Genomic DNA, 20,880 nt, shown 5'->3' with positions numbered 1-20,880 from the left:
TTATATCCAAGCACTTAGCCCAGTAGCTAGCATATAATAGGCACTAAATTAATGTTTGTTGAGTGGATGAATGAATGAATTCTAATTAGAATCTTGGTCTCTTGATTCTTAATCCTACAATATTTCTACTAATCATTATTCGCAATAGGATACAGATTTTTTCCAAAGCTAATTTTACTGGCCCAATTTCTTCAGGGTGCACTGGGAAAGCACCAGATTTATAACACTGTGAAAATAGAGAGGTGCTTAAACTGATACCAGAGTGCTTAAAAACCTGTGCTCTGTGGAAGCTGACTGAAAGCTGTGAGTAGGCTGGCTTTGTCTTAATAAACCTTGTCATTTGATCAGGGTGACATATACTTAATGCAGTTGCCTAATTATCTGGTCATCAGGGAAATACCAGCTGTCATTGCCAACTGAGCTGGGCCATCAATCTGTTCTGAGTTCATTAAGTAAATTAAAAGGTGTGGCTTAAATACTTAAGAAGAGGAATAACAGCTCTCATCTCAAGGAGCTAGTGAAAGCAGGACTTTTTGCCACAGCTACTGGCTGTGTTGAGCTGTGAAAAGTGAGATTTGTAGCTTGACAATACAGCTCAACATAAGAGACAGAAGGAGATTCCAAAATTTGATAAAGGATCCTCATATATCCCCCCATCTCCCATCACATTTAGATTGTTATTGCTGATAATTCCTTTTAAAATTCTAAGCAGTAAGGTGGCCTCTAGCTGTGAACTAGCCCATCACTCTTGAACTGGCCCATGTTGAGGGCTTGCAGGTCCTTTCCCACACCTATGGAGAGACAGACATGTTGATTATTATCAAGCCTTGGGCTGGAGAAATGAATGACCAAAGTCTGCACGCACCTGCTGTATGCTGAGCAGTTTCACATCAAGATTCATTTTGAGGTTTATAGATTCTGGTTCCATTCAATTCCCCTTCCCACAGTCATGCTTTATTCCTCCTCACTGGACTACATGCCATCCGTTCCTCCAGCATCTATTATGTGCCACTCCTTTCCAGGCACTGGGCTAGGCACCTGGAATTCAGAGATAATTAAGATGTTTTTCTTGCCCTGGAGAGACTTCTAAGCGTGCTCCCTCATGCTCCCATGCCTTTGCACACAGGGCTCCTCCAGCCTAGACTACCTTCCTGGCTTCTGGGCTTGGCAAGTTCCAGCTCATCTTTTAAGTTTTTACCAAACCACAGCTTTCTCCCCAGGAGGATAATTCACACCCTGCTTCATGCTCTCATAGCCCTTCGACCCTCATCTGCTGGAGCATTTGCCACTTTGCACTGTGATTTATTTATAACTTCCAAGGACAGAGGCTGTGCCTTGTTCTTATCTGAATTCCCAGTGCCTGACATCGAGTTGATGCATAAGTTGCACTGATACTTGAATGAAAGACTAAGTTAATAAAAGAGGATAACTATTCTTATGTAAGGTGTGTAGGAGGGTAGAAGTGAGGATGGAGCCGTAGGACAAATGTGCTTTTCTAGTATCTCTTTTGCCAGTAGGGGGAGAGATGTGCTTATAAATATCCCATCGTGCAAGCCTTTAGGATCAGTGGTCTGAAAGGCCAAAGAGAGGCTCAGGGTCTTTCTGTGTGACCTCTCAAATTTATAAGGAGCCATTTTACTTCAGGTAAGAGTGGGTATGGGACTTCCGTGGTGACACAGTGGTTAAGAATCCGCCTGCCAATGCAGGGGACACGGGTTTGATCCCTGGTCCGGGAAGATCCCACATGCCTGCGGAGCAACTAAGCCCATGTGCCACAACTTCTGAGCCTGCGCTCTAGAGCCCGCAAGCTATAACTACTGAAGCCTGCACGCTCTAGGGCCCACGTGCCGCAACTACTGAGCCTGCGTGCTGCAACTACTGAAGCCCGCACGCCAAGAGCCCGTGCTCTGCAACAAGAGAAGCCACCGCAATGAGAAGCCCGCGCACCTCAACGAAGAGTGGCCCCCGCTCGCCGCAACTAGAGAAAGCCCGTGCCTAGTAACGAAGACCCAACGCAGCCAAAAAAAAAAAAAGAAAGAAAAGGAAAAAAAAACCCTACAGTGAAACTCATTGGAACTTGTTAAAAAAAAAAAGTGGGTATTACCTTGATTAACTTGAATCATGTGACCATATGGCAGGCTATTTTCTCTTTTTCCCTTTACTACTTTGTCATTCCCTCTTTCTTTTTTAGGGCGTATGGGGGAGGAGTGAGGAGTGGTGGTGATTATTTATTCACAGATTCAAACCTACAGGCAACACAATTCTGCCCTCTCTGAACACATTTCAGTGCAGTTTCGGGGTTGGAGAGTTTAGTTATTTGTTCCTGGTACCCACTGTCCAGGACTGCTAGGAAGAGTCCTCTTCCCTCTCTGCTCCTGGACCTTTGCTTTTCTTTCTCAGCAACCACTCCAAAAACGCACTCAGTCTTTCTTCAGTTCTCTCTTTTGTGACTCACGAATTTGCACCTCCTGCTTTGACTTCTCTCCATTCCCACTCCTGTATTTCTAATCCCTTGTAGGATAGTTCCAATTAGATGTACCATCATCCGTTCAAGCTCCCTACTTCTAAAAGTTAGCTGTTTCTCTCCCAGGTGTGCTCCCACTTTCATTCACTCTATTCCATCAGTGCCCTACCGGGCACTGAAACCAGGAGGTGAGGGTTAGGACAAGCAGGGGTGCCCAGGTGGAAGGTGCTGTGAGTCAGAGTACTTTAGCAGAGGCATTTCAGCACTATGGAGAGCTCCTAGCGGGGCCAACTCTCTGACTCCGGCCCCTCCCCTGCACCTTCCCTGCACACAGCAGCCTTCATATACACCTCCTTGTCACTGGAAACTTATGCTTGTTAAAGGAACCTTATTCATTTCTTCCAGGCTTAGTTCTCTGGGGACTGAAGACTTAACGGGGCTGGATTCTGTCCTTGCTCTATCACTTATTGGATGCACTCCCAGAGACTGAGTTATCTAATTGCTCTGAGCCTCAGTTTCCTCTTCTGTAAAATGGAATGGCAGTATGTCTACCTATTTGAGAGTGCTGTTGTGAGGGTGAATTGAGATAGCACACATAAAGTATGCAGCACATAATATAAATTCAGTAAACAGTAGTTACAATTTTTATTATTATAGAAATTATCGGTACAATTATATTAATTCTTCTTAGTAACATGTGATGGTACGACTCAAGGCTCTCAGGGCAGTGGCATGTCTCTGGGAGTTTACAGGCTGGTTTTGTGGGTCAGGAGGAACAAATGAGTTTAGGGGGCAAGTAAGTCCTCTGGGACACTTCTTTGTCCCTTGGGTACATTATTAAGACAGCAGTGGGTGCTTTAAGGTTAGCCCAAGTCATAGTCAGTTGTTGGAAAAGAAGAGCAGGCCCTTGTAGATTTACAGAATAGGAAATACCCTGTATGTGGCAAACAGGGAAACAGGCCCAAGAGATCCAGTAATGCCCAAGGCAGCTCAGCAAGCTGGTGTCCACAGACAGGAGGACTGGATCTCCAGGCTACCGGCTGCTCTTTGCTAGGTCTTTGCATATGCTGTTGCTTCCTCCCGTGGGAAGTCCTTTCCCTGTCTAGTCTGGCAACTGCTCTCTTTCTCACCAAGAGTCAGCTCTCTGAGCCTCAGTTGCCTGCTCTGTGAAATGGGGATACACTGCTATTCACCAGGTTGTGTGGAGATTAAAAGTGACAGTGTGAGGAAGGGGCTTAGCTCTGACACATATCGTAGATGCTGTGTAAGATGTGGCTGTAGGCATTACAATGATCTGTTCATGGGTCGGACTCAGCCGCTGCACTACGAGCTCCCAGAAGGTAAGGACTGCATCCTTTGTCTTCTTGTTTTCACTCTCCAACTTGGTCTCCTACCACTAACCCTCTGCTCCCATAATGTGGCACCTCTCAGCATCCCCTGAGTGTGTCACCCGGCTCAAAGGCATGACTTGCTTGTTTGTTGAATGAATTGATATTTCAGCTAGACATGGTGCCTTTAGACCAGCTTTCTGGTGGGAGTTGCCACTGTGGAAAGTATTGAACTGGCCTGGGTAGCTGGTCAACTGGGGATGAGCAGCCCTAAGAGCTGTCAGAAGCAACTTTGGGAAAAGTTTGGTATCCCGGGTGGGAGGAAGTGCTGCTGGAATGTGCTGCTCGAATCAGCCGACCTGATTTGCTTTGTTTCCATTCCAGTTAATAAACACATTTGAAGTTTTGACGTGGAAGAGATTGGGTAGTCTGAGGCCTGGTGGTGAATTGATACCATTTACTCTCAGTGAAGGAGTAGCGAGCAGGGAGAGTACTATGGAGAATTTTGCAAAGCATAATGGAGTTAATTTATAATTGTTGTGGGAGCTCTTTTCCATCGGCTGAATTATGATGGGACGGAGGTGGTTATTTTGTTGTTTGTGTCACCCTTTTGAATTGGAAAGTGGAAAAAGAAAATCATGCTAAATTGGTATCTGATCTTTTCAGAGCTATTTGCTAAATAAACTGGAATTTTAATTAAAACTGCAAGCCAAGAAGTAAATCACTTTAGAAATTTGTGAAGTTTTTCTTTTTCCTTTGCCTAATATAATTACCACTAATAAAGGTTCTTTATGGGTGGGAAATCAGACACCAGAATAAATAACTGGAGGAGGTTGCTATGGGGCAAGGAAGTTATGAAAGGGGCAAGGTTGTCGTCTCCTCCTGCTAACATGGGCCTTTTTTCTGTGGTTAAGTTGTTTGGTAACCATTTTTTTTTTTTTGCGGTACGCGGGCCTCTCACTGTTGTGGCCTCTCCCGTTGCGGAGCACAGGCTCCGGACGCACAGGCTCAGCGGCCATGGCTCACGGGCCTAGCCGCTCCGCGCCATGTGGGATCTTCTCAGACCGGGGCACGAACCCGTGTCCCCTGCATCGGCAGGCGGACTCTCAACCACTGCGCCACCAGGGAAGCCCCATGGTAACCATTTTGATCTCATTAAAAGTATTATGATCAGAAGCAGAAGCAAAGGTGGACGACAGCCCTCACTGCAGCTCCTCCAGCTTTAATTCATGTGAGTCAATTATAATGAATGGATTTAATAAAAAATACAACATGCTTTGGTGATTAACTCAGCGAACAACACATGGCACGCTTACCGGGAGTATCATATTTGCAGTAACAAAGAAGTGAACAGGAAAAGAAACTTCATAGATCACAAGAATTGCTGCTTCCCAGCAGAAGGTTGTTAATTACTTATCCCCGTGCTGTATTTATTGGCTCTATTAGAGGATGAGTAATTATCGTCTTCCCCGGAAACCCACTGGAGCCAGACGGCGCCTCTTTAAAGTAGAAGTCTCCCCAGAGTGCTAGTTATCCCTGCGGGATCCTCCCCAGTCAGAGTCTCCAACAACCAGGAGCGCGGAGTGGGTGAGACAGGAATGTCAGCCCACGCGGGCACAGGACACGGGTCTCCTTCAAAGTGCAGGGGCTGTCAGAGCAGTTCTCCCTCTTAGAAACGCTGACGTGCTCTCACTCCCCCGTGCCTTCCCCCACGCCTACTTCCAGAGCATCCTTTTTCTCTCGGCTGGGTCATCCCCCCACCCCATCCCCTTTCTCCCAGCCTTGGCTCCCTCTCGGGTCTGGCTGCCCTCAGTCTCTCTCCACCTCCCCTCCGTTCTCCCTCCTAGCAGGGTCTGCACAGCCCTGCTTGAGCACTTCCTGGGCTCTCTTCCACCTGTAGAATCGAGTTCAAGCTCCTCAGCCTGCCCTGTGAGCCCCTCACGATCAGTTGGGCCGTGTGGACCTCTCCAGCTCTGTCTCTCTACTGACCCTGGGCTGCGGGCACTCTGCGCTCTCCCAGACGCCCTCCCTGGCACGCACTTCTCTTTCTCTTCATCTCTGCCTGGCAACAACAACAACTTCACACCCAGCTCAAATGGACCCTCCTTGGTTAAACTTCCCTCACCTGGAGCAGGGGCAGTTGCTCCTTCTGGGCTCTGACACAGCACTTTGTCACACAGAACGTGTTTATCTGTTACCGACCTGCCTCTACCCGCAGGCTGGCTCCCGCATTCCTGGAGCTATGTCTGATTCACTGTTGTTTTTCAAGAAGCGGATTTGTGCAGGGCCAGCCTCTGCTTTCTCTACCATCGGGGAAGACTGGGGACTCTTCCTCTCTGCCCTTCTCACCAGGGGACTTAATTAGGTGACGAACCATCTAAGCAGCCCGCTCTCAATATTCTAAACTGGATTAATTTAGCTCCTACTATGTGCCAGGCTGTTCACAAGCATCCTTTCACTTACGGGGTTGTTTTTCGTCTTTACCACACCTCCTGTGAGGGAGGGTTTGCTAGTCCTCTCCCAGGTGATGAACCTAAGGCCCTTGGTAGTTACCAGGCCTGAGATTTGAATCCAGGTTCCTGAACTCGAGTCAAGGAGCTTTTGTGCATGTACAGGCTTTCGCTAGAGTTAGATGCACACACAGGAAGGCCTGCATGGCTCTAAATGCTCCGAGCTAACGTATGCACGTTTAACCTTGGGCTAGTCCTAGAGAACACCCCTGTCCACCAGCTCCTTTGGGTAATATCTTCCCAGCCAATAGGTATGGGAAAGGGTGATGGGAAAGGATGGAAGAAAAGAAGGAAACTAGCTTTTTAAAAACACCTACTGTGTGCCAGGCATTGTGTGCCAGGCACAGTGCTAAACACATTATTAATCCATCTAATAACCCAATCACATTGCCATGATTGTTCCCACTGAGGAAACAGGCTTGGAGTTGCCCCACGTGTGGGCTTTCCCTGCAGCCCCATCCAAAGATGCTGCCATCAGGAAGCTGGCAGGTCCCTCACCAGCACGGGGAGGCCTTTTCTCATCAGCCACATTTTCCACTGGCAGGAGGGAGCCTGGAATCTCCCCGTGGCCCCTCAGTTGGGTCTCTTGTCGTCTGTCTGGGAGGAGAGCGATGCTGTTAGCTGGGATGTGAGCAGCAGAGAAGAGGACTGAGCTGGTCTCCCTCTCTCAGGCTCAAAAGGGGCTCCCCTTCTTTTGATACGCTCATACTTGGCAAATAGAACCGTGTTCCATCTGGGCACACCCTTCAGGATTTGGTGGGTTTCCACCAGAATTTTCACCATCGGCTTGCTTTCTCGATTGAAGAAAAGAGTGCTAAATTTTCAGTCCATCCTTGAAGGGCAATTGCTCAGTCCTTTCATTGTCTTAACTGGCCTTCTTTGGACCCTTCTGTGCTCCATTCTTCCTTGAAGTGTTAATCACAACTCATTTTTTAATAGATGTATGTGCTCAGTTGTTTTTCATAGATTAATCCATCTATCCATCCATCCAGCATAGTGGAGTTGAAAGAGCACAATCTTTGGAAATAGACCAACATGGCTTCGGATTCTGGGTTTGCCACTTAGTAGCAATGGGATTGTATTTTTTCATGTCAAAATGGAGGCATATCTGTAAGATACCTGGCACATAATTAAGTGCTCAATAAACAGTAAGTATTCATTGTAAGGTTATACGAGTCTTAAATTACTTCATTCTCCAAATGCTTCCTTTCTCTTGGACCCTGTTCTAAAACTGGAATGTTGTATTCATTATCTATTGCTGCGTAACAAAGTTCCCCCAATTCAGCATCTTACAATAACACACATCTATGTCACACAGTTTCTGAGGGTTAGGAATCTGAGAGTGGCTTAAAGGGGTTCTGGCTCAGAGCCTCTCATGAAGCTGTAATCAAGCTGTCAGCCAGAACCGTAGTCTCTGAAGACTTGACTGAGGCTGAAGGATCCAATTAGCTCGCTCACATGGCTGTTGGCAGGAGGCTTTTTTTGGGCTGCGTTTTGGGTTTTCGTTGCTGCGTGCGGGCTTTCTCTAGTTGCAGTCAGTGGGGGCTACTCTTCGTTGTGGAGTGCGGGCTTCTCACTGCAGTGGCCTCTCTTGTTGCGGAGCACGGGCTCCAGTAGTTGTGGCCAGTGGGCTCTAGAGCGCAGGCTTAGTAGTTGTGGCACACGGGCTTAGTTGCTCTGAGGCATGTGGGATCTTCCCAGACCAGGGCTCGAACCATTGTCCTCTGCGCTGGCAGGCGGATTCTTAACCACTGCGCCACCAGGGAAGCCCTGGCAGGAGGCTTTGATTTCTTACCTCTCCCTGGACTTCCTCAAAGTGAGTGATAATGAGAAAGAGAAGAATAGGAGAGAGAGACAGAGAGACAGAGATCGAGAGAGAGAGGAGGGCACAGTCTTTGTATAAAGATGCGCTTCGGAAGTGACATTCCCTTACTTCTGCTGTTGCTACTGGTCACATAGATCAAGCCTGTGACGGTGCGGGAGGAGACTACACAGGGTATGAATTCCAGGAGGCAGGGATCAGTGGAGACCATCTTAGAGACTGCTTCCCACCAGTGGGTAGGTTGGGGAGAGGGTAGAAAGAAGAGTAGAATATCTCTACCCTGAAGCATTCTGTTGGGTGGGGAGGCAGTCATGTAAACATAAACACCCTACAAGGCAGCGGCTGGACCACAGGCATCCACAAAGTGCAGAGAAATCTATTAGCTCTGCTTAAGGGCATCGTGGAAGGTTTCCCAAGCACAGGCCCACCGTGGTGCTGGTGTTCTTATTCAGGAGCTGTCCTACTGATGCTTGATATTTGGTTGGCATCTTTTTTTATTGAAGTTACTCATTGGGGTGATTTCCTTGGACATTAAAAATAACAACTATCCCATATAACAGCAACTGGCTGTTGACAAAGTGCTTTCCCAGGCATTACCTCAGTCTACATAACGGCCCAGGGAGGTAGACACGTTTTACTGTGGCCATTTTCCTCCATCGTAGATGAGCTGCTGAGGCTTAGCGGGGCAAGGTCAGCGTGTCAGGGTCTCTGCGAGGGGTGTGGTGGCTGAGGGGCTTCAGCCAGGGTCTTCCTAGTCCAAGAGTGTTGCTCTGGCTGCTACACCTTCCTTGTGTCCCCCTCCCCTGAGTGTTTGGGGCCCCTCATTTTAAAGCAGTAGTTTGGGTCATCTCCCCCCGAAGAAGCTTTACACATATGTTTGCCCATATCAAAGCTTATTTGCCACTTTTATGCCCAATCACTTGAAAGGTTTTCTGTTCACGAAGAAGCATTATGAAGAAAATCGTTCCCAAAGTATAGAAACGTGAATTGTGCTTTCATCAGCATTCACTGTGAAATTGCATTTTACAAAAGTCCCTCGGGAGGGTTTGAACTTGCTCTTTGAGCCGTTAGAAGAGTGACCAGCATATCGGTTCCTCAAGCACGAATGTGCTCAAAGGACGTATGCTCAAGTTCTCATTAGAACTTGGCTATTTTGCAAGGTTTTCTTCTTTTTTTTTAGTCCTTCTGGGCCAGAGGGAAAAGGATTTTGGGTCCACACAGCTATATGCACTAGGGGAGGAACTTCCTTTGTGGCACAGATGGTGGCATGTGGGGTGCAGGGTAGGTTAGTTACTATAGTCCATGAGTGACAAATGACCACCGTAGTGATCAGTTCAAGACCAGTTGTGTGCAGTGGTTAAGAGCCTGGGCCTTGGGAACAGACAGACATGGATTTGCTCCTGACTCTGCCCCTACCAGCTCTGTGTCCTTGGGAGAGTTATTTAATCTCTCCAAACTTTGGTTTCTTCATCTGTAAGTAGGTTAATAGGAAACCCCTTCTCATGAGGTTGTTGTGAGGATTAAATGAGGTAATATATATAAAGAGTTTAACATAGACATGGAAATAAGCATCGCCTAAATGCTAACTTTGATGATGATGGTGATGAAAGTGTATTTGAGTAGCTGCTGTTCACAGGTCCATTTATTCAAGTGTTCATTCATGAAACATGCTGCAGGTGTTGCTAACAATGGCGTCTGTGAACAACTAGGGGCTTCAGGGAGTCTTTGAATTCTCCTAAAATCACATGGAAAATTTTGTGCGTATGTGTGTTTTCCTGGAGAGGATCTCAAAGTGATTCTTGACCTCACAAAGGTTAAAAATAAAGTCTCTGGCTTGGTGTTAGAGATACACAAGTTTAGGAAGGTGTCTTCATTTTCAAAGAGTCCACGAGTGGGAAAGCAGACAGACTGACAGACGAGCTGCTGCTGAATGACCTGTGAAGGGTGTAAGTGATGGAGGCCCCAGAGAAGGGAGAGCTGGTGAGACAGCTTCATGGATGGTCCAGCTGAGTCAGAAGATCCCAGGCGAAAGGAATGGCATGCAGAAACCCAGGCCACAAAACAGAAAAGTGCTGTACGCTTGATGTCAAAAGTAGTCTGGCAGTAACAGTGCAAGTGCCCGAGGTGTCCATGGCCCAACCTGAAGCAGACGGGGTGGCAGAGGGGAGTTTGGGAAGTGTCTTTGAGACCAGGCTTGGAGCTTTGATGTGGGAAGAGTTGTAAGCGAAAGAGTAACATGGTCAGAGCTTTAAAAAAACATCCCTCTGGGTGTTGAGTAGACAGGAAGGGGAGACTTTGCGGGTGCGGGGAGGGGGAGGGTTGAGCAGGAGGCTGGTGTGGTCCTCATCCCAGTGAGAAGGGAGGCCCCGAATTAAGGCACTGGAGATTAAGGAAGGAGAGGAAACTTAAAAATAAATGAGATAACCCAGAGGACTTGCTGACCAGTGGGATACTGGGGAGGAAGAGGGCATCAGAAGGGTTCTCAGGATTCTGCTTCTCATTTTCCTTGGGCCTGAAGCCCACTGGATGCCTGGTTAGACATCACTGGGGACCTGAGACAGTATGTCCAGTTGTTGTGGTCCTGGAAATTTGTAGTGTTATGAGGGACATAAGGGCTACACATGAAATACTTAACAGTGCAGGCAAAGTATAAGCATGGTACGACGTGCTGAAGGGATCAGCAAGGTGATCACTGAGGACTGCAGTGGCTCCGAAGCTCTCCATGTCATCACGTCTAAGTTCCCATCTTGCTTGACCTCCCAGCCACATTCACACTGTTCCCCTTGCCTGTTAGGGCTCGTGCTCGCACTCTCTCTCTGGTCCCTCTTACTCAGTCTGCCCAGCGAGTCATCCTCTTCCCCCAGGACCGACCTACTGTTCCACGGGGCACTGGGGTACAGGCCCGCGTGGGCGGCCTCTGCCTCAGTCTTCAGTCCCGTCTCACACTCCTTTCCTCTCATCTGCTGTGTTCCAGCCGCCTTGACCTTCCTGCAGGGTTTCCAGTGGGCCCCGCTAAGTGCTGTGTCTGGGCTTTCACACGCTTGTTCTCTCTGCCTGGAACACTCTTCCTCCTCACCCTGTACCTGATCTTCCTTCCAACCTCGGCTCTAATAGCCCTTTCCCAGGAGTGAAGTGACCGTTTAATTTGTTGCCCAAACTGGGATACATTGGCACAATTAATGTTGACACCGGCACAACAGGCATCGGCTGGAGCTGCCCGGGGCTGGTGGACACGTGGTCTCCTGACTCAGGGGGCCCTTCTCTGACTTCCCGGATGTGCTCAGTCCCCTGGACTCTCCTTGCTCTCTGGGCCTCATCTCACAGCCCTCACCGGGCTTTGTAGTGATACACTGGTGTGACTTGGACTCAACCCTTTCTGCCCATGGACTGTGTGCTCCATGAAGACAGACGTGTTCCCATGTGTCTTTGGCACCTGAGACACACTGTGCCACTAAGTAGGTTCCTCACACTTAATGTTGAACTCAGATTTGTATTGTTCTGTGGCGCATACAAAGCACTTTCATTTCCATTATCTTGTTTGGTCACTGTTACTACCCGGTGGTTTCCTCATCTCCGTGTACCAAGGACACAGAGGTCCTGGTTACTTAAGCTCTCATAGATAGTAAGTGAACAGAGACAAGTCTAGAACTCTCAGGTCTTCTGACCCCAAATCCAGTGCTTTTTCCAAAAGGGTTTGAAGAAGAGAAAAGGAAAGATGATTCCAAGACTTAGAACCCAGGTAACTGGGAGGATGGTGGTGAACTTGAGAAAAATGGGGACTGGGGAATCTTAGAAGCACTTGCCAATTTTCAATTGCCCCGTGAAAATCCACGCAGCATTCCAGGCTCCAGAGAGCTCAGAATAGAGCCGTGAGTGGCCCCTTAGCCTGGGGGGCGGGGTGTAAGCAGAGAGTTTTGTCGTCGCTGTTGTTTTACTGTAAAATATACATAACATAAAATTCACCATCTTAACTGTCTTTAAGTGTACAGTTCAGTGGCGTTAAATACACGTTGCTGTGCCACCGTCACCACCATCCATCTCCAGAACATTTTCATCTTCTCAAACTGAAACCCTGTACACGTTAAACAATAACTCCCCATCTTCCCTCCCCGCAGCCGCTGGAAACCACCCTTCTACTTTGTCTTTGTGAATTTGACTACTCCAGTTACCTCACAGAAATGGAATCATACAACATTTGTCCTTTTGTGTTTGGCTTACTTGACTTAGCATAATGTCTTCAGGGTTCATCTATGTTGTCGTGGGTGTTAAAACTTCATTCCGTCTTAAGGCTGAGTGATAGTACAGTGTGTGTATACTCCACGTTTTCTTTACCTATTGATGGATAATCAGTGGACACTTGGGCTGTTTCTACTTTTTGGCTCTTGTGAACAATGCTGCCGTGGACATTTGTGTACCAACATCTGTTTGAATCCCTGATTTCAGTTCTTTGGGGTATATATCCAGAAGAGGAATCGCTGGATCATGTGATAATTTTTGTTTTCCGCAGTGGTTTTTAACATTACCAATGGGCAAGGGTTCCAATTTCTCTACATCCTCATCAGCACTTGTTATTTCCTTTTTATTATTATTTTTATAATAGTCTTCCTAATGGGTGTGAAGTGGTTTTGATTTGCATTTTCCTAATAATTAGTGATGTTGAGCATCTTTTCATGTGGTTATTAGCCATCTGTATATCTTCTTTGCAGAAATGTCTATTTAAGTCCTTTGCCCTTTTTTTTTTTTTTTTTGCAGTACGCGGGCCTCTCACTGCTGTGGCCTCTCCCGTTGCGGAGCACAGGCTCCGGACGCGCAGGCTCAGCGGCCATGGCTCACAGGCCCAGCCGCTCCGTGGCACGTGGGATCCTCCTGGACCAGGGCGCGAACCCGTGTTCCCTGCATCGGCAGGCGGACTCTCAACCACTGCGCCACCAGGGAAGCCCCTTTTGCCCATTTTTTAACTGGGTTGTTTTTGTTGAGTTGTAGTTTTTAAAATATATTCAGAATATTAATCCCTTATCAGATTTATGATTTTCAAATGTTTTCTCCCATTCCATGGGTTGCCTTTTTATTCTGTTGACAGTGTCCTTTGATGCAAAAATTTTAATTCTGATGAAGTTCAATTTATTTATTTTTTTCTTTTGTTGTCTGTGCTTTTGTTGTCATATCCAAGAGATCATTGCCAAGTCCAATGTCATGAAAATTATCCCCTATATTTTCTTCTAAGGGTTTCATAGTTTTAGCTTTTATGATTAGGTCTTTGACCCACTTTGAGTTAATTTTTGTATATGGTGTAAGGTAAGGGTCCAACTTCAACTTTTTGTATGTGGATGTCCAACTTTCCCAACACCAATTGTTGAAAAGACTGTCTTTCCCCCATTGAATAGTCTTGTTATCCTTGTTGAAAAATCATTTGACCATATATGTGAGAGTTTATTTCTGGGTTCTCTATCTTATTCCATTGGTCTATATGTCTGTCTTTACGTCAGTACCATACTGTTTTTTAAAAGTTATTTTTATCATTTTTGATTTAGAGATGCTTTAAGTTCACAGCAAAATAGAGCAGAAGGAACAGAGATATTTTTCCTTTATAATCACTACCCTCACATATGCACTATCAAAAAAACAGTACACTAAAATGGTACATTTGTTAAAATCAATGAACCTACATTGCAGATTCTTATCACCCAAAGTTCATAGTTCATTAGTGTTCACTTTTGGTGGTGTACATTCTATGGGTTTAGACAAATGTATAATGACATGTATTCACCATTATGGTATCATGTAGAGTAGTTTCACTCCCCTAAAAATCGCCTGTGCTTTACCTATTTATTCCTCCCCCTCTCCTAACCCCTGGCAACCACTGATCCTTGTACTGTCTCTGTAGTTTTGCCTTTTCCAGAATGTCATATAATTGGAATCATACAGTATGTAGCCTTTTCAGATGGGCTTCTTTCACTTAATAATACGCATTTAAGATTTCTCCATGTCTTTTCGTGGCTTGATCATTTCTTTTTAGTGCTGAATAAAATTGCATTGTCTGGCTGTTCCACAGTTTATTTATTCATTCACTTACTGAAGGACATCTTGGTTGCCTCCAAGTCTTGGCAGTTATGGATAAAGCTGCTATAAACATTTGCGTGGAGGATTTTTTGTGGACATACGTTTTTAACTAATTTGAGTAAATGCCAAGGAGCACAATTGCTGGATCATATGGTAAGAGTGTGTTTAGTTTTGTAAGAAACCGCCAAACTGCCTTCCAAAGTTGCTGCACCATTTTGCATCCCACCAGCAACGGACGAAGAGTTCCTGTTGCTCCACATCCTCTTCAGCCCTTGGTGTTGTTAGTGTTTTGGATTTTGGCCATTCTAAGGTGTGTAGTGGTATCTCATTGTTATCTTATGCACTGTTTTGATTACTATAGCTTTGTTATACGTTTTGGCATCAGGAAGTGTGACATTTCCAAGATTGTTTTGGCTATTTGGGATCCCTTGATATTCCATATGAATTTTAGGATGGATTTTTCTATTTCTGCAAGAAAAAAGAAAATGGTCACTGGAATTTTGGTAGGGATTGCGTTGACTCTATATATCACTTTGAGTAGTGTTGACATCTTAATAATAGGAAATCCAATCCTTGAACATGAGATATCTTTCCATTTATGTGTGTCTTTCATTTCTTTCGGCATCATTTTGTAATTTTCAGTGTACAGGTCTTTGCCTCCTTGGTTAATTCCTAAGTATTTTATTCTTTTTGATGCTATTGTAAATTGAATTGTTTTCTTAATTTCCTTTTTGGACTGTTCATGGTCAATATATAGAAAAATAACTGATTTTTTTGTATTGATTTTGTATCCAGCAATTTTGCTGAATTCATTTATTATTTCTAACAGTTTGTGTGGTTGTGTGTGTGTGTGTGTGATCTTTAGGATTTTCTACATATAAGATCATGTCATCTGCAAACATCATTTTACTTCCTCCTTTCCAATTTGGATGCTCCTTACTTCTTTTTCTTGCCTATTGCTCTGGCTAGAACTTCTAATACTGTGTTGCACAGAAGTGGCAAAAGTGAGTAGCCCTGTCTCATTCCTGATATTAGAGGAAAAGCTTTCAGTTTTTCACCATTGAGCATGATGTTAGCTGTTTAAGCAGTTTTTAAAAAGATCTTAAAAAGACGTGGGATTATGAAGTCCTGGGACCTACTTAAAATTGTGTTTCTCTGTGTTCTCGGTACCTAGCACAGTGCCTGGCACAAAGAAATTACCGAATAAATTGATTTAGAAAAAGATAGTTTCTCAAAACTGAATGAGCTAAGGGCTCTGAATGAAAGGTTGATTTAGGAATCATTAAAGTGCCAAGAACTGAAAGGAGATCATAAGGGTGATAAGGAGTCCTCAGTAATCCACTGACCTGGAGCACGTGTTGCTCCTGCAGTGTGGACAGCAAAGCCACTTGGATCTTAGTAAACTTTGCTTGGATAGTATGCTTTTTAGAGGAACCTCCCTGGTTAAGTTATTTTTCCCTCCTCTATATTAGCACTTAATAGATGGAAGTTGTTAATGCTAATAGAGTGTGTACTATATGTCTCACTTTGGCACAGTTTTGAGATAATGTGAATGATTTAAAGGCCTTGAGTCTGTTTGCCTTCATTTTAATTTGGAATCGTTGGAAAGCATTGAGTCACCACCATTTCATTGCTAATGCTGTGTTCTCTCACTGGAACTTAGCCCTCTCAACTTGGAGCAGATAAAAATTCTGATTAACTGTAGTCTTAGGACGGGAAAATTGGATGATTTTGTTTAATGTGTTGACATTTCTCTTCATTTGGACTTTTAACAAGCAGGTTCTAAACATGAAATAACGTGTCCTCACTCTTTTCCCTTAAGGAGGGTCATCTGAGTTACGCATTTTAAAAATACATTGTGTAAGTGCAGAACTTGTTGAGAGGCAGCAAGATGTAGTAGAAAGAGCAGGCCCTTTGGTCTCAGCGAGGGGTTTTCTGGTTGCAAGTAATTGAAACCCTATAGTTTGTGCAAAGGAGATGCATTCTATGGGTATGAGGCTGCCTTACAGGATCCAAGGACAGAAGGGACAGCCGGGCTCAGAAGGGTCTGGGCCGAGGACCTAGAAGCCCTGGGAACTGAGGCCACTCAGTCTGTGTTGCCAGGGCCACATGGCCTCATCTCTGCTTTTCTCTCTGCACCTGCTCCTTTCTCCTCTCTCAGCAGACTGGCTGCCTTTGCTTCTCTGTCAGGCTGTGCACACGGCCAAGCACAGCTGCCGGGCTCTGGCTTTTGATCACTTCCAGTGCAAGGGCCAGCAGAGGCTGCCGGGCATCTCTGATTTCCATATTCCTGGAAGAGAGAACCTGGTTATCTCATCGTGAGTCAGAGGACCATTCCTGGTTTGTTCATTCATTCATTCAAAAAGTCTTTGTTGAATGCCAGGAACCATTTTAGGCACTGGGGAATATATCCTGCCCTTGTGGACTGTGTGTGTGTGTGTGTGTGTGTGTGTGTGTGTGTGTGTGTGTGTGTGTAAGAGACAGAGGAAGAGAGAGAAAGAGATAGAAAGAGATTGTGAAAGCTCGTTCTGGGGGGACTGGTTTGAATGTTGTGGTCTTCAGATAAAGAGAAGTATGGTTTGGAATTCAGCCCTGCATTCAGTTCCTGACTTTTCCCATTTCCAGCTCTGTGCAGCCTTGGGCATGTTACATTACCCCTCTCAGCCCCAGTTTTCTCATCAGTGAAGTGGGCATCATGCTTTCTAGGATGGTTATGAGGATTCTAACAAAAGGGTGCCTGTAAGGTCACTAGTACAGTGCCCGCCACGCAGAATCAGAACTCTGCCTCTCAGTGGTTGTGACCCTGAGACAGTTACTTAGCCTGTCTTAATCTGTTTCTTCCCTTGCAACATGGGAAAGAAGGTCAGCAACTTCACATGCTTATTATGAGCATTAAATCATGTGATGTGTGCCAGGCCGCTGGGAGTTTGTACAGAAGAGACCCTCGGTGCCGGAGCTGCGCTTCTTGTTCCCGTCATTCATCACATTTCCCCTCTTTCTTCTAGTTCCCATTTGGCCGACGCTTGCCTTGTGACATCTACTGGCATGGAGTTTCATTTCACGACAGTGACATATTCTCCGGTCTAGTGAACAAGTTTCCAGGTATCCACTGTTATTGTTGACATTTAAAAACGTTTCCAGGGCTGAGCCTCAGGGTACGCTCTTCGACAAAAACATAACAGTGTTTAGACATCAAACTGGAGGGCTCTTAATTGGGAATGGCTGCCTACACGCTGCCTCAGTGCCGTGACCTTGGGAGGCAAGGTGATCAGGACTTAACTCACCAAGGGTTTTAAGACTGGAGGTTCCAAAACGTAAAAAGACAGGCTCTTCCGGTCTAATTCCACCGGCGGAAGAACATGACTTTCACTTTTCGGATTTCAGATATAATATGGGAGCGTCATGAGGGGACTATATTCTCAAAAGGAAAAAAAAAAAAAAAAAAAAATAGTCCATTTGCACTCACCATAGCTTCTGGAACATTTCAATGACTCAGTGAACGTGGACTCTGAATACGTCTACGTGTGCGGCTTGCCCAGGTAGACCGTGAGGTCCTGGGAGGGGCCGCGCCTCCTACACTTCTGGATGTTCCCACGGCTCCTGCAGTCCTTCCAGGCACACCGAGGCCCTCCGTAACTGCTGTCTCACCTACTGATGGCGAATCGGAGGCAGCCCTAGTTTTATGCCCATTGGAGGGAAAGGAGAAAGCAGGACCTTAAAGCAATAAAATGAACCGTTTCCCCTACAGAGTTAGTCTAACATTAATAAAAGCTGCATGTTGCACTAAAATAATAAACAAACAAATAAATAAAATAAAATAGACCATTTCAATTTCTATTTAATATGCAGGAGACGGAAAACAGAAGTACTAAAATTCTGGGACAGTATCACAGAAATGGGGTTCGCAGCTTCCATTTTCTTTAAGTATCGTATTTGCAGGTACCATTTTAAAATCGAAATACACCAGTCTCCACACTGGGAACAGGAGCTGCGGACAGCCTCTGCCTTTAACCTGAAGGCATCGTCTAGTGAGACTATTGTCTAGTGAGACTGCAAGGGGGGCTCGGTGCCACACAGGTGTCACAGCCAACACTCCGAGATGCCCCTTCACGCCACTCCCAGCCTCCGCCCTATCGTATACCTTTCCGTTTTACTATTAATCTCTACCGCCCTCTTCTGCCATGATTATATTCATTATTTTGAATGGCTAAGTGAAGAGGCTGGTTAAGTTAAGTGGGCATGTGTAGGGAGAAGGGGACATTTGGTTCATCTGGGTATGATGCCAGCCAAAGGGGTCCCACTTATTTTCAGAAGTTTTAACATAACGGGCACAAACCATATAGGATACAATAATATATCATTTTTAAAAAGCACACCACCATGAATCCCATCCTCATTGAACAAAACCACAAGGTGAATATTTCTAGAATTTCTCCCAAACCTAACCCATGTTTATGTATGTTTACGTAGTTGCAGCCAGAGTGTAGTTCTTTTCTCTAGTTGTTTCATTTATGCTTATTTTTAAGAGGAGGATCAACTTATTCTTTTTTTTTGGAATTCCATGCCACATCTTTAAGAAAATACCTCTCACAAAACCCAATAGCCATACGTTATACATGGGCAAGTTATGCCATGTCCACTAGCGGGTTTTTCAACTAAGCAAACAGACCACCACGGGCCACCTGGCTCAGCTTTACTTACAAGGATACAGGACAGGAAACACAGCTTGCCAGTCAGTCAGTGTCAGACATTTCTTCTCAGTGGCGTCATGGCAAGGGTTCCAGAGCTAGTCTTTGGCTCCGTAAGTGAAAGCTCAGGTGCAAAGAGACAAGATCCACATTGGTGGATGTGGGTCTCCCTTGACTTAGAAACCCTGTAGGAGCCAATCGCTCACATAGCTCCTCCACAGCACAGCTTCCAGGGTCCCCACCAGGGTCATGCTCAGTTACAAGGTTCACTACACTCAGGAAAGCCCGGAGCTGTGGCTCCCTACCAGGTATTTATGCAAGATGCCAATAAGGGATCATTTTAACCATATGCTTTGTTGTCTAGTCACACAGCTAACTTTCTCCCTTTATTGGTTTCCTGGGGAACAGAGCTAGAAAATTAACCCAAGGTCAGATTGATTCTTAGAGGAGAAAGTGTTTTGTCAGAGAATAAGGAGGACTCTTGGCAGCCAGGGTCCTTGCACAGTTTAATGGGATAGCTATTATTTTCTCTGTCTTGCTGCTCATAAAAGATGACGTTTGATGCCACTAAAAGAACTTATTGGGATATTGGGAGACCATAATTTGGAAGAGAACAACTCTTTGAATATGGACAGAGTTCCCAAGACATGAATTATCAAATGAGGCTTCACTGACATGTTCCCTATTTGCTCACGCCTCATCTGGTGGCCGAGAGTAGGAAGGAAGGAGTCGCTATAGCTCTACATTTGGGACGCAAATAGAAATACAGAAAAAAATACACTCAAAGGGCTAGTTTCGTTAAAGGTGATATAAGAATATTCATTCTAAAGAAGCACATTTGCCCCATCTCACGTTCCATGTGCCAGTGACAGGTACGTACAATTTTCCACTTTACTAACAGCAATTAATTAGCTCCAATGACAAAGCAGGCCTGTAGGCAGTGGGCCAGGGCCGCCACACTCTGCCCTGTGAAAGACACCAATCCTTAGCGATGGGGTGATTCCAGAATGGTCTGTCCTTTGGCTCCCGTTGGTGTCCACGCTTATCTTCTGTCTGTGATATATCCCATTGTTCTGAAGATGCATTTTGTATGCACTGTGTATTACTTAGAGCAAGTTCTAGTGGACGTGCCAGGCAAGGATAAACACTTCACATGCTGAATAAACTGAAAACTTTTGGATACGCATATGGAAGTAATTTATTTTGTTCGTGTCAGCACGTTAGATTTTAGCCACTTTTCTATGGGCAATTTCCTTCAAGATATGTTATTATATCTTAACTGATGAATTAAGACTTTCACTAAAAATAATCTGATTTAGATATGTCTTTGCCTTAAGAAAGCCTAGAACCATCAATTCTCAGCTTTGCAAGCAACAGTTTTTTTGCTGAGTTTCCGGGCCTGAGATGTACGGCACCACGTGGCGGGTGGTGCCTGAGAGCCCACCCTGAGGAGGGGACTTTGTCTGAGGAGGAGGGGGCTCCAGGGAGGGATCTCTGGGGACAGCCATCTGCCAAGCACTGGTCTGGGCTAGGGATACAAAAACAAGGAGAAAAGCACGTAAAGAGAGAAGTCAAATACAAAATAAGCACCATGCCAGAGGGATGCTGTGCGAATTTGGAACAAGGGCACGTGACCTAACCCAGATTTGCTTGGGGGGGCAGGCAGGGCAAGAGATCCTGGAAAAGAGGATTGAATGTGAACTGAGCCTCCAGGGATGGATGGGCCTGTCCCCCTTGCAAATCAAGGGAGCAGATGGGGTGCAAAGGCATGGAAAGCTTTGCACGTTGCTCGTTCAGCAAAGGGCACGTGGCCCATGCTAGTTAGAAAGGGTCAAGTTTGATAGGGCGGTGGAGAGGTGAAAGGCAGGGCCCAAACTTCACCGGGAGCCACTGAGAAATTTCTAAGCTAGAGAGTGACGTGGCCCAGCCTGCAGTTTGGAAAGATCTGCCAGAGGGAATGCATTGGAGGCAGGGGTGCAGGTCGGGGGTTTGGGGTGGAAAGGCTGAG

At 45.7% G+C, this 20,880-nt stretch overlaps 1 protein-coding gene across 8 annotated transcripts in view; it reads left to right on the top strand.

Annotated features, from left to right (window-relative positions):
* Positions 1 to 20,880, top strand: part of TTLL11 (tubulin tyrosine ligase like 11) — a 277,747-nt gene that overhangs the window by 33,370 nt on the left and 223,497 nt on the right. For 7 of the 8 annotated variants that reach the window (XM_033427264.2, XM_033427260.2, XM_033427259.2 and 4 more), the window contains exon 2: positions 17,190 to 17,286. The exons of the other annotated variant lie outside the window; for it this stretch is intronic. In XM_033427264.2, coding sequence (XP_033283155.1) covers positions 17,190 to 17,286 — 97 coding nt within the window. The remainder of the gene's footprint in view (positions 1 to 17,189; positions 17,287 to 20,880) is intronic. 8 annotated transcript variants of the gene reach the window in all.

This window comes from Orcinus orca, chromosome 6, assembly GCF_937001465.1.
Source record: "Orcinus orca chromosome 6, mOrcOrc1.1, whole genome shotgun sequence".
Classification (NCBI taxonomy): Eukaryota; Metazoa; Chordata; class Mammalia; order Artiodactyla; family Delphinidae; genus Orcinus; species Orcinus orca.
Note: the sequence above shows the minus strand (reverse complement) of the source record. Positions and strands in the feature narration are given on the sequence as shown.